We start from the raw sequence: 17,576 nt of genomic DNA, 5'->3' as shown, positions 1-17,576 counted from the left end.
GAGTGTTCTGCTTGTATTTTCTGACACCCGTGTCTTGTCCGACGGTGCAACATGGCAGGTTTGTGCGTGGGAACAGTTCACATTGAGTTGAGGCTGATTTACATTTGGAAGCAGGAAGAGGCATGGCAGTGCAGTTCTGTTTTCCGTCTACAGAATAATTTATTTTCTGGGAACACGACGTCATGTTTCTGCCTGGAGAGACATGTCAGAGATGCTCCACCAGCTGTTGTTGGGTGTGATGATCCAGAGGCGGTAGCTGCCTGCTGCTCCTCTTCTATTAAATGTGATTTCCTTTTGTTTTCTTTTTTTTTAATTTTAGATTTTCCTTCTACAACATCCCCTCCGGCAGAGCTCGAATCTTCTGTTTCATGAGCAAGACAGAGAAAGAGGAAAGTCAGTGTTAGAATTAGAACCAACCTGAACAGTGATGTGATTCACTGGTTCACCACTGCTTTGTTCTGTAACCAGGAAGCATCCTCAAAAGGTCCATTTTCAGACTTCAGGCAGCGGGGAAACCATGGAAGTTGTCTTTGCTCTTTGTGTTGATTAATTTTCTACCTGAGGAACCTTTTTAAAACAGTGGTTCCAAACCTGGGGGTCAGGGCCCTTCAAAGGGTTGCAAAATAAATCTGAGGCGTTGCAAAATGATGAATGAGACAAGAAGAAAGAAAAATAATCTTGGGCTGCTCACATTTAGATTCTTTTTTTTTCTTAAACTTTTCTCATCTTTTTTCTTCAGATGAAACAAACTGAGTGATACAACTACTCACAACTCAGGCATTCAACATGTGCCAAAAGGTTTGGAGCCACTGCTCTGAAACATGCCAAAGACAGGAACCCTAAAAGGAAGCTTCATATGGGCCCAAACTGAATGACATGGTCCTAAAAAGCTTTAATCAGAGGTGTTTTTCTGTTACTTTTTCAGTGTTTAGGACATTTCACACCTGTGTTATTTCTCTGTTTCCCTGGATGGTTGAAGCCCTATTTCATCTCCTCTACAGTACATCTTCTTTACCTTCTTAAACATACAGTTAACTGTGTGTGTATCTGTGACATTTTCTCACCAAAAGCAGCACCTTCTTCTTTCTCCTCTGGGAAAGCTTGGGGGAAAGTCGCATCAGAGGGTGAACTGAGTTAGCCTGGAGGAGGAAAGAGATGAGGCAGCGTAAAAAAGAGGAATAGAAGCAGAGGTTCAGATGACATCAGACGAAATACACAAATCAAATCATTTTAATGTGTTCAGACTAATAATAGCACTAAGTCAAACACATGCATGAGTATTGTAGCAGTTTATAGAAATACATAACACAATGATAGAATTATAATCCATCAATATGATTATATCAGGTCCGGTCTTACTGAGTCCAGTGAACAGTGAACAGTAACTGTTGCATCTAGTTTATTTAGTCTTGATCTGATATTTCCTGATTTAAAATGTTGACAGTTTCAGACAATTTGCCACCTCTGTTACCATTTAAATGACAGAAAGTCAGACAAAAACTTGTGTTTGGAATCAATGAAGTTAAATGAAAGCAATAACTCTCTAATATGATGTTTCCAGACATGACGAATTGAAAAAATGAAGAGCTGTACGGCTCTTGTGCTGGTACCTGGTGCTGTACAGCTCCAACAGAGTTGAGAGCTTTAGAGTAATGAAACAGGAACTGAAAAAAAGGAGAAATTCCAAAGTCAACGAGCTGCTGCTGAACAAATATCAGATGTCAGAAATAAAAAAAATAAGCAGAGCTGAGAGGAAAACTTACTCTTTTGAAAACATTCTGGACTTGATTCTGTGGAGAAACACAATGTCAGATTAATAAATGATTATACTGGAGATTATATATATATATATTCCTTTTGTTTGATCCACCACCTGCACAGTCACACTACTTTATTTTTTATGATCTACCTCTAAAAGCTGTGAACTACTATTTTTTTTAGAATTGTAAAATGTTTTTTTATATATAATCTGTTAATTCCACCGAGCAGCGTGTCAGAGATGGGACTGATGGGAAATTTGCTGGTTATTTTTAACTTGAACGTCAGCAGTACCACTGTTTTACCATAGAGGCCACCAATCATCTCCAGTCAAAGATATCACAATTAATTTGACAGTAATATGTCTGATAAAGTAATTGATTTAAAGTGACTTGAACATGTTTTGGGTCTTTTCTTTTCACCTACCTCATTCTCGTCTCTCAACAAAACATCACTCAAATCATCATTTTGGATGTCTCGAATCTGCAGACAAACAGCACACTTCACTATGACTGAATAATGGATAGTGAATGCAACACAATATCTCAGTCTTGGTATTAAAGACTGTACAGCAACAGTAGATAATTCTCTACCTTTCTTAACGCAATCCCTTCTTCCCACTGATCGAGAAGACTGGCATCTGCATAAAGAGCACATGTGAGGACTAGTTCATATTTTCAGTCACACTAAAAATATTGCTTATGTTGGAAAGTTATTACCCAAAATACAGTAGAACAAATATACAACGAGTATTAATGGTTACACTTGTAACACAACTGGTGCAGCTGATAAATCAAATGTATCAAATTGCTTTGAATTAGGGAAGCATCATCTCATGTTTGTTTGATACAAATATCATTGCCTTTATAATAGTAAATGTATTGGGATAATCACTGTGACATTGTACAATAATAATATACTAATTCAATAGGACTTTAAGTGTGTTTGTGGTCACAATAATGATTTTAAAAGGATTTTATTGTAGTTTCATTTATTTTTCTGGGCAGTAATTTATTAATTAAATCTCATGCAATATTCTTATAAGACCAATCACATATTTAAAAAAGTGCATTTTGAAGAAAATGGTGAGGCTTTCTGCAAAAATGAGTTGGTATTTTTACACATTAATAATTGTCTTGAATCCAAATTTGAGTCATAACCTAGAATATCTTATAATATATATAATAATATTGTGCTCCTCACTGATTTGTTGGTGGAAGAGATTCCTTTGATTTCAACTTTAAAGATCTTGTTTTGGTTGAGGTTCTCTCCTTGCTGCAGTGACGTGTACTCTGGAGATTTACATCCTGACATCAATGTGTGTGGGCGTGGTTAATGTAACAGCACACACACTGGAAGAGATCAGTGGAATTATTTGCTTTTCAGCCATCTCGATTACTTGGTGCTACTCTCCAATAAGGCACACAAAGGTTTAGGCTCTCTTGTTATTCATAAATAATTTTGGAATGATTTACAGGCAAGTCATAAACCATTAATGAGGATATCTTTTGGTCAAAAATTCCTTTGACTGGTGTCAGTATCTAATATGTAGTAGCTCTCTCAGGAAGACCACCCTCTGAAAATATACTGCACAGCATCCAGACTTAAATTATTTTTTAAACGACTTTATTTACATCGTAATTTATATCTGCAGACTTGATGGGTTAAAGTGGGAAATGTGTGACTTTTTGTTAATTGCTTGATGTGGTGGCTTATTAGAAAGTCACTACTAACAAATAATTAATGAGAAGAAAAGTGCTTGACATAAGCCGAAGAAATGCATGAGAGCAACACATAAAACCACAATGAAAGAAAATAAGATCCAGTAATCAATTCATAAAAGGTTCTTCTCCTACAATAATCAAGCTGTTAAAGTTAATAAGCTGTTAATTAACTGGTTTTAGTCCAGAAGCTCTGCAGCTCATTTCCAGAAGATATTGTATATAAATGTTTAAAGCATCCATTGGAGGGGTCTGTGATGGATTAAAGAGTGAGCTAGAAGGAAGAAAGAAAACCAACCAACCTCAGAAGTTATCCTTATTGATAGCATGATTTCATATCATTAATAAAACCACTAGTTAAATTATAAAGTATTAAATTATAAAGTAATACTTACTGCTCTTTATATGTTGATATTAAGATTAAGGTGAAATGTGGATAAAAGATTATTAAATTAGATCCTCATATACTCAACTTCACAGTTGGGTTCAATTGTGTGTGTGTTGAGAGATGTTGAAGGCATTTTTGCAGTTTTTTGTCCCCCCTTCAGAGAATCTGAAGAGTTGAGGAAGGTTGAAGAAAGTTCTTCACATTTCTACTTAAACTCAGTTTTATTATACTTTGTGGTCATTTATCTCCTACTATCACACATCTATATTATTGTTCTGTGGTGACTTGTAATTTTGCATCATTTATGTACCTCAGGATTAACCTATTAGTGGTTTTAAAGTCATTTTTGACCACATAATTTACAGGTGTGTTCATTTACAGTATAAAACCCAAGAATTTCACTTTAAAAAAGATTTTTCCAAAAAAAAAAGCATGTTTATAAATTTATAAATGACCGTTGTTGAACATTTATATCCTTTTTACTGTATTTAAAATCACCACTGACATAATTACATAACTAAGCTTTAATTTTAGTAAAACATGAATTTAGATGTAGTTTAGTTAGTCCTTGTTATACAACACCTGTCTATCAGTTTTAATATGATCACCCACCTGTCATGCTCCAACATCCAAGGCACCAGAATAAACAGAAAAGTAGAAGTTGTCGCACAGTTGGCAGAGTCATGTCTCTTTATCTTTCCGCTCTCCTCTTCTTCTTCTCTCTTTGCGCGCTGTTTGGAGAGGTTGAGCCTGGTGATGCGCACCGCTCTGCTCAGCTCGGCTTAGTTCAGCTCAACTCGGGTCTGCTCGTTGATCTCGATCCCCAGCAGCTGTGTGGTCTGAACACTGTGCCCTCTGCACGCAGCAGTTTAAAAGCACACAACTTTGATGGCTGACAGGCATCCTCGCTTACGCAAAGGTGACCAATCACACCGACCCGGTCACCAGCACACCCGCTTGCGCAAATCCGCACCGCACCCTCCACCCCCATAACTCTCTCTCTCTCTCTCTCTCTCTCTCTCTCTCTCTCTCTCTCTCTCTCACACACACACACACACACACACACACACACACACACACACACACACACACACACACACGCACTTGACCGTTTTCGGGAATAACGCTATACTGGGAATACTGGGCTGTTTTTAAACGTAACTGATGCAACCTGGGCTGTGTGCTGACGTCAGGCTTTTATTATGACTGCATAAGGAGATGGATGATAACCCTAATAAAAAGATGCTTATGAACTACATCAAATGTTTAAAGGGAGAGTGTGCTTGAATGAATTGTATGAATACAACAGAGATAACAGAAGTACAATAAAGTAGCCTACTATGAGATGAAATTTTTACTTTGTATGGTTTTTAATTTTTGAAAACCTGTAGACTAACTGTAATGTGTGATTCTCAGTGAAAAACATTCTTAATGTATAAGGAAATGTGGTCTGCTGATGTCTGCTACAAACTAGTGTTATAAACACATTGTCTAGTATCTATAGTGTAGAGCCCTCCAACCAGAGCACACTTATGTTCAGGTGAACTACCACTAGCCAGAGAAACTGACAAGCTTAATGGTCTACGAGAAGAGTAACAGGCTTTTTTAGTAGTGTGATTCACTACAGGTGAGAAGATGAATGTTTGCTTTTTATATAATGATGTAACAGCTATAGTTTTTAGAAAAATGTCTCCCATCTCTGCTGACTTCTGGTTGGAAAAGAAAATGCAACATTCTGTCATCATTAAGAGGTTTTACATTTTTTTTAGGGAGAAATATCATAATGTAAAGTGAGGTCACCTAAGTACTCTGTTATGAGCATCAAAAATGTTATGGGAAAATTTGATATGATAGAGGAATATACCCTTAATAATTAATGTGCTGTATTATGACAACAAGTGTAATGGTAAGTACAATGCCATTTTCATATCCCAATGTGCTGTGGTAGTATTTTATTTCATCTGCATGGTCCAGACATGTGATGTGTCATCTGAGGGCAACAATCTGCAGAAGGATTTGGATTTCTGCTTTGAGCACCAATTATGTGTCATTATAGATTATGAAAATATGCCAACGATGGCTGTTGTTGGATTTTTTTTTCCCTCTTAATCCCATACTAGCTAGATCACGACTGTGTTCTGTTGATTTGGTGCTTTCTCTTGATTGTCGTTATCTTGTGGTAACAAGCTTTTTGTTTCCTTGACATAAAGAGATCACCCATTATCACATTATTATAAGATGACAAAAAACATTGGAGCACACTCTCAAGTCCCAGTTTTTTAAAAAATGAGTCACCTCTCCTGTGTGCAAGATCAAAGAAACTTGATCATGACCTCCACGATATGAAGAAACATGTCAGCCAAGACAACCCATCAAAACCTGGTGTTGTCAACAGCTCAGGGTGAATTTCATCTTCCTCTAGTGCCTTTCCACCTAGAAATGTGTTAACACCTTTAGTTATTTCTGTCAAGAGACTGGTAAGGCTACACTCTTTAACTCTACCTCCTCCACAAAGGGCGTGCGAGTCAGGTTTATGACTTCCTCAAAGTGCTCCTTACGCATCTACATCTCCATTTGAGTTCAGCAGCTCAGTCCTGCTGAAAAGAGCTTCCACTTCTTGAGTCATCTAATGGTTTGTCCTTCTCCATAGCCTCCCTGACCTCCTCACACACCGGAGGTTTTACGTCTGTGAGCTGCAACCTTTCTGACCTGCTGACACCTCTCTGCTTCAAGGGCTCCTTGGGCAAAACAAGCCCAAGCTTCACCACAAATGTCCTCCAGGAGGTTCTAAGGCATCAATGCCTTCTAGCTTCCTCTCTGAACAGCTACCTCAGCAATGGAGTTTAACCTAAGTGAAGTTATTAAAGAAATAAAACTGAATACATGCTGTACTGTATGTGCTTTTCTCACCTAACTTCTAACATTAACCTGCCCAAGGACGTCAGAAATTTGGCTAAATCTGGCGCATTTACATCATTATGTTGTTGATTAATGTGCAATGTCCTTGTTAGACAAAAAGGAAGATACCACCTCTATTGTAGGACAGAAAAGGTTTCCTCTGCTGTGCTAAGTGAGTTAGACAGGTTGAGTCAAAGCCTGATTCACTGTTGTTTTATTTAACTGATGAGGTAACAGACCTGTCAGGTTATACTCTCATGTGGACACTGTACATCGTTCTGCACAGGGATTAAGTGCCCAGATCAGGTAGACTAGACACAGAGCTACACTTAGCCAGACAAACATTCACATTAAACCAGGGAATCACATTTCCCCTGACACTGACACTTGATTGTACACCAAAATCTGACCTTTCCAAGAGGAGTAAATGTGGCTTAATGTTAGACTGCTGATTGCCTATTCGGTGAATATAAAAGGCAAACTAATTGTAAAATGATTTAAATAATCCTTTTGGAAAAGATACTGAGTCATATTTTAGGGAATATGTATCTCTATCCATCAACTCTTTGACTTTCACAAACACTTTTTCCTCTGCACCACCTGAAAATGTTAGACTTTCAAGATAAATATGACCTCATCTGTAATCTATTATGTTTGCACAGCAGCACTAAAACGCTCTCTCTGTCTCTCTATCTCTAACACTTTCTGTGTTTTTTTATCTATTGAACACTGAATAAATGCACTTAAGCTGTAAGAGAGCCATGAGCTTTTTTAAAGCTCCCCTGTTCAATATTTTTTGTATCAACAATGTATCAAGTTTATTATTATATTGTTTATTGCGTGTAATAATTTGAGAATTATCACTTAACTCTGTAGCTAATGAACTTGGATTTTTATTTTGTTGTGCAGTTCCTCTGCCACCAAATGGCAAAAAATATATCAAAGATTTTGTTTCCCAATGCGATGCACAGTTGCTGTTGGTTTGGGGTTTTTTTTTTCTTCTTCTTCTCAATATATCGAGCTGGTGTCCAGACATCATTAAGTAGCCTGAAAGGATTTAACAGTTCCAGTGTCAGCTTATGAAAGTTTCCCCTTCCCTTTTCACACTTTGTGAATAAAGGAATCGAAAAGAGTATTAAAACCTCACAAGAAAAAATAGATAGTTTTCAGATTCACTTCATCCTGTCTATCTACACCTTTGATTTTATTTCATTCAGCATGACTGCAAGTAACAAGTAATGCATTCAAATCAACCTTATGTGTGAGTGAAAAGGAAGCTCCTCAGCAGACTGATTGAGCCGGCTTCCCTGCCATGTGGAAAAGATAAAAAAGCAATAAATTAATAAATTCAAACACTGTTGACTCTTGAATCTTGGCAGTGTGCAGTGCATTTGAAGATCTGGTAATCACAGGCCATCTTGTGTGATTGGCCTGCACAAAAAACAAAGGAAATAGGAATAATTGAGCCACAGAGAAGCAGCAGAAGAGCGTCTTATTCACACTCACATTTTGAAAAGATGGACATGCTCCATTCCACGACACTTGCAAGAGTAACAAAACCAAGTGCTGAATGTGGAATATGAAGCATCGAGACAGTCCTGATAAAAAAAAACAACAACAATTTTGGCCTGATACAGCAGTTTTATTAAAAGTTATTTAAATGATTTTCTATTATTCTATATTTTAATGCACTATTATGAATTCATCTTTTTCTCGTTTTGTACAAAATGAGCAAGGAGATGTGTTATTTCTGGCTGCCATCTTTGTTTTGATTAAGAAATAGAATCACAACTTGGGAATCAGGTTTAAAATGTTTTTTACTGTGCGGCAGACTGAACCTTTTTTCTCTCTCCAGAGGAGTCTTTGAGGATCCTGAGGAGCAGCTACTCTCCTGCCTCTCTTTATTTACACTTGTCTAGATCATTTCCGGTGGCTGTGGCTCAGAGGTAGAAAGGGTTGTCCACTAATTGGATGTTCAGCAGTCCCTGGCTCCTCCAGTCCCCATATTGAAGTATCCTTGGGCAAGATACTGAACCCCAAATTACTCCTCAACCTCTGCCATCAGCGTATGAATGTGTGTGAATAGGTGAATGTTTGTATGTAGTGTAAAGCGCTTTGATTGGATTGAAGACTATCATTGACCATTTATTAATTAACCCTGTCCAATAGCTTAATGTGAAATTGCTCTTCACCTGCATCCAACAATGCAGCACCAATGCTTTCATTTTTCATGGTTTTGTGGCAGGCGTGATCGTACTGTGTCTTACTGCTGTGCTGAAAGGACTCTGAGGTCCCTCATGGTGGCCACTTAGTGATCAGTGAAGCTCCTGGGTTCAATTCTCACAGCTTCAACAGTCACACTTCTGTCAGTGTGTGTGTTAGTGTGTATGTGTGGACAGTGAAGTGTTTCATTAAGTCCTACAGAACTACTCATAGATTTCACCCTGTCAAAGAGCAGACACATTAGGCTACAAGACCACATTCTCACCACAGACCTTCATGTTCTCAACTGCTGCTTATACTTGATGTTTTTGGATGACAGTCTTTGGTCTTCTCTAGGATTAAATACCTGATACCAACATGAACTGTACATAAAAAAGTGTATGGGTGTACAGTGTAATGTGCTTTTTTGGGTACTCCCCCATGAAGCATCCGTGACATCATAAGGTTTATGAACAAGCATTTTAAAGGTTTGAGTTTTGTCATCTTTCCAGACAATCTATGTTTGGGCAACAGGGCTGACATTGTAGTCATGTTGGCTGTTTTCTGTTTGGGAAGGGGCTTATTTATGCCCTAAATAATCAGTAGTGACTGATATATTCATCACCAGCCCTGCTTAGCCTGGAGATCAGATTTTTCACTTATTGCTTATGTCGTCTTGGTGAGAATTAAAAAATGCAACTCTCTAGCTTTTGGCTGTTTATGTTCATTACAAAACACCAGATCTGAGTGACAGAACCCTCAACTGCAATATGAACATATTTGAAGGTCCTCAACACATCCTGTCCCTCTCTCTCTCTCTCTTTTCGACTCTCATCTGCTAACATACTGTAGCATGTATGACATCAGTGTCAGTGAGCAATATGTTACAACCCTCAAACAAAACAAAAATCGGTGGTTAGCTTACTGTTTGATATTAACCGTATATGACACAAATTAAATCCTCCAGTCTGGAATGGAAACTGCTCATCTTTATACATCTGTGCCCTCGCTACTCACATGTGCAGCATTGTCCCCTGCTAATTATGTCATCAGTATACGACATCCTCTCCTTACTAAACTCCCAAACTCTTTATTATACAAAACTTACAATATTCCCATGCCTAAGCATTGCTCTTAAACTTTTTTTTCTTACAGAACATTTTTGTTCTGTAGCATGTATCCTGCTTTAGTGAATCATTTTCTGACATGCATAGAGACATACACATTTCTTTCTTTTTTCACATCCATTGCTAGATTTCTGAACAGCCCTTTAGAACAGTCAACATTTTAATTGTCCATCCTTAGCCTTGGAAGACTGTTTCCTCTTAGTGTTGGTTTTACTTAACAATAAAGTTCTTATAGTCTCTTTGGCAGTTTGATCTGCCTGTGGGGTCTCTCGTACTTGGATATTAGAGGCTTTGGTACGATCCCCTCAGTGTAAGTCTCTGTGCTGGACTCTGTAGAGTGTAGTTTTGGTGTTCCTCATTCTCAGTCCATGTCATTTGTGTTTTGTTGGTTGATAGAGCAGCAGGGTCCTCAGTGTAGTACTAGATGAATGTAGTGTAGAATGTAGAGTATATGGCTCAACTTACTCAACTCCTTACTGATGACCTTGTGTGGTGTCTTGTTGAATGAGTGGAAAACTTTTCTATCTTGTCTTGTTCCAGTAGAACCTGATCTCTGACTGTCACATCTGAGTATTTTGCTCTGCTCTTGTTGTCTGTGTAGGTCTTTGATTTCCCTTTTTATTCAGCATCTATGTCTCTTGTCTCCAGATCTCTTTGTGGTGCCATTATGTCTGGGAGCTTTCCTCTCATTTTCCCCTTGAAGAGCAGCTCTGCCCAGCTCTTTCCTGTAGTGGAGTGATCTATATACCGGTAGGCTGTGACATACTTATGGAGTTCCTTCTTCCAGTCTGGTCCTTCAGATTGTGCAATGCGTATCCTTTTCATCAATGAAGCATTTTGTCTCTCCACTTCACCGTTGGCTTGTGCCTTCTTCGTTGTCATTTTCACATGTAGTATTCCATTGTCTTGACAGAATGTCTGGAACTCAGAAGACATGAAGTGCGGGCCACAATCAGATCTGATGGTTATAGGGAGACCATGGCGACTGAAAATGTTCTCTAGACTTTCAATTACCTTGTCTGTGGTAGTTGACCACAGGATCTTGTATTAGTAATATTGGCTGTAATAGTCCATAACTACCAATATAGAATGTCCTGTTGGTGGTGGGCCCTGGAAGTCAGTGGCGACATCTTGCCATGGCCCATCTGGTAGTGCTGTAGGTCGTAGTAGTTTGGGTACATCGAGACGTGCCACTATCTGGCAACCATGACATGATTTCACATGTTTCTCTCTGATGCATTCTCAGGCTCTCGCGCCTCAGCTACAACTCTCACTCTTTCAGCTGTGGAACTGATGCCCTTCTGTGCCCTTCTTATCCATATTGAATTGACACTTTTCTGCATTTAGGGTCAGCCCACAGATCACCAGTCTCTTCAGAACTGCGTGGAGCCATTGACTGTGGGTCTCCTGGTCTGGGGCATGAAGGATTATGTCATCGGATATATTCTCTACCCTCTCGACACCGCCCAATGCCTTCTCAATCTTGTGCTGATGACCAAATATGAGTTTCTTGTACCTGAAGATACCAGTGTGTACCACAAACGTAGTGATACCTCTCAATTCTGGTGTGAGCTCTAGTTGGTGGTAGCCCCATTTTAGGTCCAGTTTGCTGAAAGTGACTGATCTGTTCATCTCTTGTAAGAGCTTGTCCAATGTGGGTATTGGATATCTCCCTCTGATGATGGCTGCATTTGCTCCCCTCATATTGAGACACATCCTGATGTCGTTCTCTGCTGCTTTTGGGGCAACTACGACAGGGTTCAACCATGGTGTGGGTCACACTACTCTTTCTATCATGTCCATTTCTAGCAGCTGATCTAGTTTTTTCTCCACTGCTTCCCTTAGGTGGAACGGCACACATCTCAGGGGTTGTGCCACAGGTGCTATACTCTCATCAGTAAACAGACTTATTTATTTGTTTGTTAACTGCCTTGGAGGAGACACATTATATCTTTTTCTCTTTAAGTATTTTCCATGTGTCCTCCACTATGTTACTTGATGCATCTGAGTCAATTAGCATGAGTAGATTTACTCCACCAATATTAAATGTAACCCTCTCTGTGTTTGAGTCATCTTCAATCACAAATACATAGTCTCTGTCTTGACTCTCTGATTCAACATATTTCACAGACCAACACATTGTTGGTCTGCTATTACATTTTTACTTGCACATCTTAGCAAAGTGATCTTTTCCATTGCATTTTTTTACATGCTTGTCCTCTCACTGGGCAGATTGGGTCCTTGGCAAAGAGATCTTCATGTCCACATCGGAAGCACACCTCATCATCTCTTTTTCATCCTTATGAGAATTTGGTTTCTTTCTCTGGAATTGTCCCTCCTTCCTGTGAATGCGGTTCACTGTCACTCCCCACAGCGCTGCTGTTGTCACTCACCTTCATTGCCGCCATTTGTGTCTCCACCATCTCACATATGCCAACATGAGTCTTGGTTCCTCTAACAACTCTCTCCGTACATAATCCAATGTGCATCTGCTTAGCACTGTATCTCTTATTTGATTATCAATGTCAGCATCAAATGGACAGTCTCTAGCAGCCTGGCGCAATCTGGTTACAAACTGCTGCACCGTTTCCCCCTGTTTCTGTGTTGTCTGGTAGAAAACTTGGCATGCGAATGTGGCATTCAGCGCTGCGACTGCCGCATCATAATCCGCTGATCCTCCACTGTTGGGCAGAGTTGAAAAAACATCCTGTACATCAGTGCCTGCATGATGTATAGTGAAGCCCTTCGTCTTTGTCACACCAAAGATTCCACATCGTCAGATAGAATCAAGCCTTTTCTATCTGCATACAGCTCAAATGCTGTTAGCCATCTTGTCCAGCGTGGTCCTAGCGTGGCAGGCTCATTGTAGCAATCAAACTTCAGCAAGGAGTTGTCCATCCTTCTCAATGACCTAACTTAACTTTTCAGATTTAACTATATTTGGAAATTGTCATCCTTGTCACCGTCGTTTGACATTAACTATACATGACACAAAGGAAATCCTCCAGTCTGGAATGGAAACTTCACGACCAAGTTAATTGAATGCTCATTTCTATACACCTGTGCCCTCACTACTCACATGTCCAGAATTGTCCCCTGCTAATTACGTCATCAGGATATGACACTTACTAACCACCCTTACTGTCTCTCCCTGTGGTCGTATACATGTGTGCCTGTACAGCTACCACCAGTGGGATACACTCACTAGCAATAGAGCATGATGAGAAAGTGTCCTGCAGTCTGGTGGTTTCCAGCTCAGCCTTTTGGACTGATTGGTTTGTTGCAGCAGCTGCTTCATTACTATGAATGTTTTGTGGTTTTCAGATGTTCTGATGTTGGATCATCCCTGATTGCTGCCTATGTTTGTGTGTATGTATGTTTGATTTGCTCTGGCATCCTCCTAAAGCGTAGAAGTGTTGTTGTTTGATTGCATATGATTGTACACAAACACATTGTTCTCCTACATTATGTCACTTAGAGACTAAAAAGTACAAAACAGTGTTTTCCATTTTGAGCAGTTTTGCTGCATAAAGGATAAGGCTAATATTATATAGTTATCTTATTGTCAACAAACCCCACAATAATTTTTTCCCTATATTTATTCATAGTCTTTTAATTTGAGAGCATGATTTCTTGATTTCACGGTCAGATTTTGTAATGCTCGTGCACAGATTTGCTCTGCTCCTGCTCAAAACTGTTTATTGCATTCAGATATACTATTGCTTGCACAGATGTCTTGTGCTCCAGTTTAAGTCCTTCTCTTGCATGCAAGTTGATTCTGTGCACTTGTGAAATGTCTGCTCTCAAATTGAGAAGCAAAGGAAATCTGTGCAAGCACTAATATACCTGAGTGCAGGCATACAGTTTTGAGCAGGAGCAGATCTGCAAATCTTCACATTACAAAATCTGAACATGAAATCAAGAAATCAAAAAATAGGGAAAGAAAACCTTATAAGACCATTAATAATAACCTGCGCTTGACTGGAATTAAAAGGAAGAAGACATGCAATTAAATTGGAGAACAACATCAATGTAAGAATTTCAGTTTCACATGTTCATGCTCACATGCTTATACATATACAGTACGTAGCTATATATAAATACCAGGAACTCCACACAACCCAGGCAGTCATCAGTCAATCAGTATTTAGTATACAGTATACTTTAGTATATAGACCTCCATTGTTGTCCAAAAACTATTTAAAAATACTCAATGAACCACGCTGTTGCACTGGGTGACAAACATGGGCAATGTAGTTTACTTTCAGTCATTCCCACACACACTGCACACATGTACTGCTGTTGTAAATACTCACTAGTGCACCAAATGTGTATTAATCCACCACTGAAAATAGTCCCCAACAAAAACACTATTTTCTCCTGTTTGAGTAACGTTTGCTTAAAACTATAGTGTCCAACTGTTGTAGGAAATTACTGAGCCCTTTTAATGAAATTATATATTTGCGACCCCTTTTTAACGATTTCTTCATCTTCAGAAGGAACCAATGGACTTCGGTGGGACTTTCTGTCACAGTACTAAACTGGTTTGAATCCTACTGAAAGGACAGGGACTACTTTTCTATAGGTAATTACACATCTGAGTGGACAAAAATGATATGCAGGGTTCCCCAAGGCTCCAGTCTGGGGCCTCTACTGTTCAACATCTACATGCTCCCACTAGCTCAGATTGTGGAAAACAACAAAATATGTTATGCCCATAATTATGCAGACGACACACAAATTTACATAACCAGATCACCAGGGGACTATGGTCCAATACAAGCACTGAGTAAGTGCATTGAACAAATCAATTATTGGATATGCCAGAATTTTAAGTAATTGTTTTTGGAGCCAAGGAAGAATGATTAAAAGTGAGCGCTCCGTTTCAATCGGTAATGTTAAAAACCACAAACCAACCCAGAAATCTTGGTGTAGTCATGGATTCAGACCTGAATTTCAACAGCCACATTAAGACAATTACAAAGTCAGTCTACTATCACCTGAATAATAGATCATGTCTCGGCAGGATTTGGAAAAACTTATCTATGCATTTATCTTCAGCAGAATGTCTTTGCAGGTCTGCCTAAAAAATCGATCAGACAGCTGCAGCTGATTCAGAACGCAGAACGTCCTCACTATGACTTAGAAAGTGGATCATATCACTCCAGTTCTGAGGTCTTCATGTCTGTCAAAGAAGGGATTTTAAAATACTGCTGTTGGTTTATAAAGCACTGAATGGTTTAGGGCAAAAATACATCTCTGATCTGCTGCTACATTAAGAACCATCCAGACCTCTCAGGTTGTCTGGGACAGGTCTGCTTTCTGTCCCCAGAGTCAAAACTAAACATGGAGATATGCACAGATATGCTCCACATATCTGGATCAAACCCCCAGAAAACTGCAGGTCTGTTGCAACTCTCAGTTCTTTTAAATCAAGGCTGAAGACTTTTTCTGTTTGCCGCTGCTTTTTTTTAAAATCAAATTTGAGGCTTTTGATTAATATCTTACACTGCATTGTAACTTTTACACTCCCATTTTATGTCTTATTCTCTTTTAGCTTATTTTTAATTTCCAATTTTACACTTTTCTAATTGCATTTAAAAGTCTTTTTATATTTCCTTGTGTTGCTTTTACATTCTGTCTTGATGCCTTTTATGTTTTATGTAAATTATGTAAAGCATTTTTTAATTGCCTTGTTGTAATGTGCTATACAAATAAACTTGTCTTGCCTTTTCTTGGGACTAACAGCACACAGAGGATAGTTAAGTATTTAGAGTCGGACTAACACATTCTTTATTTGGTCTTTTCATGGGATTTCTTAAAAATAAGAAATGTATAGCCAGACTTGTCACTCTTTATTTGTTAAAATGTCTATGTCAGTGGGACAAAGATAGATCGTTATAATTATAAATTGGTCTCTGGAAAAGTAAACCATCTCTTCTCCAGGAGTGACTGTTAACAGATAAAGGATTCCTGATTTTTCTTCTTTTTTTTTTTTTTTTTTAAATTTGTTAGGGTGTTTATCAAGCTCTGGCATTAATGAGCGAGTCAACATCACTTTGTTGTTGAGACACATCAGTGCTCCCTCACTTATTAACCCCATAACTCAGCTTGCCCTCCCAGCAGACCTCACCTTTAAAATGACCCACTGTGTCACATCTCAGATGGTCGATGCAGCCCAAGTGCTGCTCAGGGAACATTGAAACACACATGCTCCAAAGGGCATTTCTCAACACTTTTTCGATGACCATGATTTGTGATCAAATTACAGTGTTTATGTTACACAGCTGGTGAGTTCATTGGCAGTGCCAATTTCAAATTTGTGTCTTCCAATAGCTTCTTCTGTTTTAATGAGGGTAAAGAAGACAGATGTTAGCAGAGATGAGTGTTAATCCCTATGATAAAAGGTTAGGTAATCGTAAGTGAGTAGATAAATATATCATGGGGCTGCAAACAGCAGACATGTAAGAGGGCACATAGCTACGATAGAGTTTTTGTTAAAATATGTCAAATGCTAAATTTAAAGGTAAAAACCCACTTGTCTTCAGCCTAAATCACACATTGGGACTGTGACAGAGAGAGTGGCTTCTCTTACTAAATATGAAATACGAATATATGTGCTACATTGCACCTGTTATGAACCACATTACAGTAGTATCATAGTCTAATTCAGTAAAATAAGAGGATTAAGACTTCAGAGTTTAGGGCACCAGAGTTTTTTTTTTTCATTCATCTCATTGCCTAATTAAAACAAAACAAAACAAAAAATTAATTGCCTTCCTTGCCATGGCATTGTGTCTGTGTCTATGAATGTGTGTTTAATCAAATTACATGACTGTACACTGCTGTGGCTCTGGGTGCATCACATCACCATCATTGCTGTGGAGTCTCTAACAGTGGAGCGGTTTGCTACAGCAAGTCTAATATGTAGCAAGAGACAGATGCTTTCCATTAACACACAGTGACCACTGCATTCAGTCAGCGGGAGTCAGAGGATGGTAACACCTCCACTGGTGAAAGGGAGGCGTAAATGGGAAAAAAGAGACAATCTTACTTTGTGTGCAGCAGCTGGATGAAAGAACAAAGCAACTCTATGAAAGAAATGAGACATTTTCTGTGTGTGATAATTATGTGCTCATATAATGTAATTGTATATATGGGGCAGAGCACACAAAACTGAAACAAGAAACACCAATTGGATGAAAATGCAATTGTTAAACATGTTCTTAAACTTATTTTGATAAAGTCAGAAATGATAAAAAAGGCTTGATTTGATGAACCCAAAACCATTGGTTATGGAAATAAGACTGCATTTGATAAACACCTGTATTGTTCATTGAATATATGCAGTGGTATGGGTGTCAGTCACACCTGCATCCCTCAAAGGATTACGAAAAAGCTAGTGTTATGAAGCATCTTGGTTTTACGTTGAAAGAAAAAGAATCAAAATGTCAATAGAAACTTCTCAAACCTCTCCTACAG

At 38.7% G+C, this 17,576-nt stretch overlaps 1 protein-coding gene across 2 annotated transcripts; it reads right to left on the bottom strand.

The window, feature by feature from the left end:
* Window positions 1-91: 91 nt before the first annotated feature.
* Window positions 92-4,760, bottom strand: nms (neuromedin S). Of its 2 annotated transcripts, XM_042425429.1 has the most exons (7): window positions 4,480-4,760; window positions 2,352-2,398; window positions 2,185-2,241; window positions 1,764-1,790; window positions 1,611-1,664; window positions 1,065-1,139; window positions 92-361 (listed from the first exon to the last, which is right to left on the bottom strand). In XM_042425429.1, exons 1-7 carry the CDS (start codon window positions 4,550-4,552, stop codon window positions 329-331), a joined length of 366 nt encoding a protein of 121 aa, XP_042281363.1. In that variant the 5' UTR covers window positions 4,553-4,760; the 3' UTR covers window positions 92-328. The 2 variants fall into 2 exon arrangements, with proteins under 2 accessions (XP_042281363.1, XP_042281362.1); XM_042425428.1 differs by lacking the exon at window positions 92-361 and having other exon boundaries at window positions 1,071-1,664.
* Between the last annotated feature and the right edge of the window lie 12,816 nt (window positions 4,761-17,576).

The sequence above is a fragment of the Thunnus maccoyii genome, chromosome 11, assembly GCF_910596095.1.
Source record: "Thunnus maccoyii chromosome 11, fThuMac1.1, whole genome shotgun sequence".
NCBI classification, from domain to species: Eukaryota; Metazoa; Chordata; class Actinopteri; order Scombriformes; family Scombridae; genus Thunnus; species Thunnus maccoyii.
The sequence above is the reverse complement of the archived record's forward strand: the minus strand, read 5'-3'. Positions and strand labels throughout refer to the sequence as shown.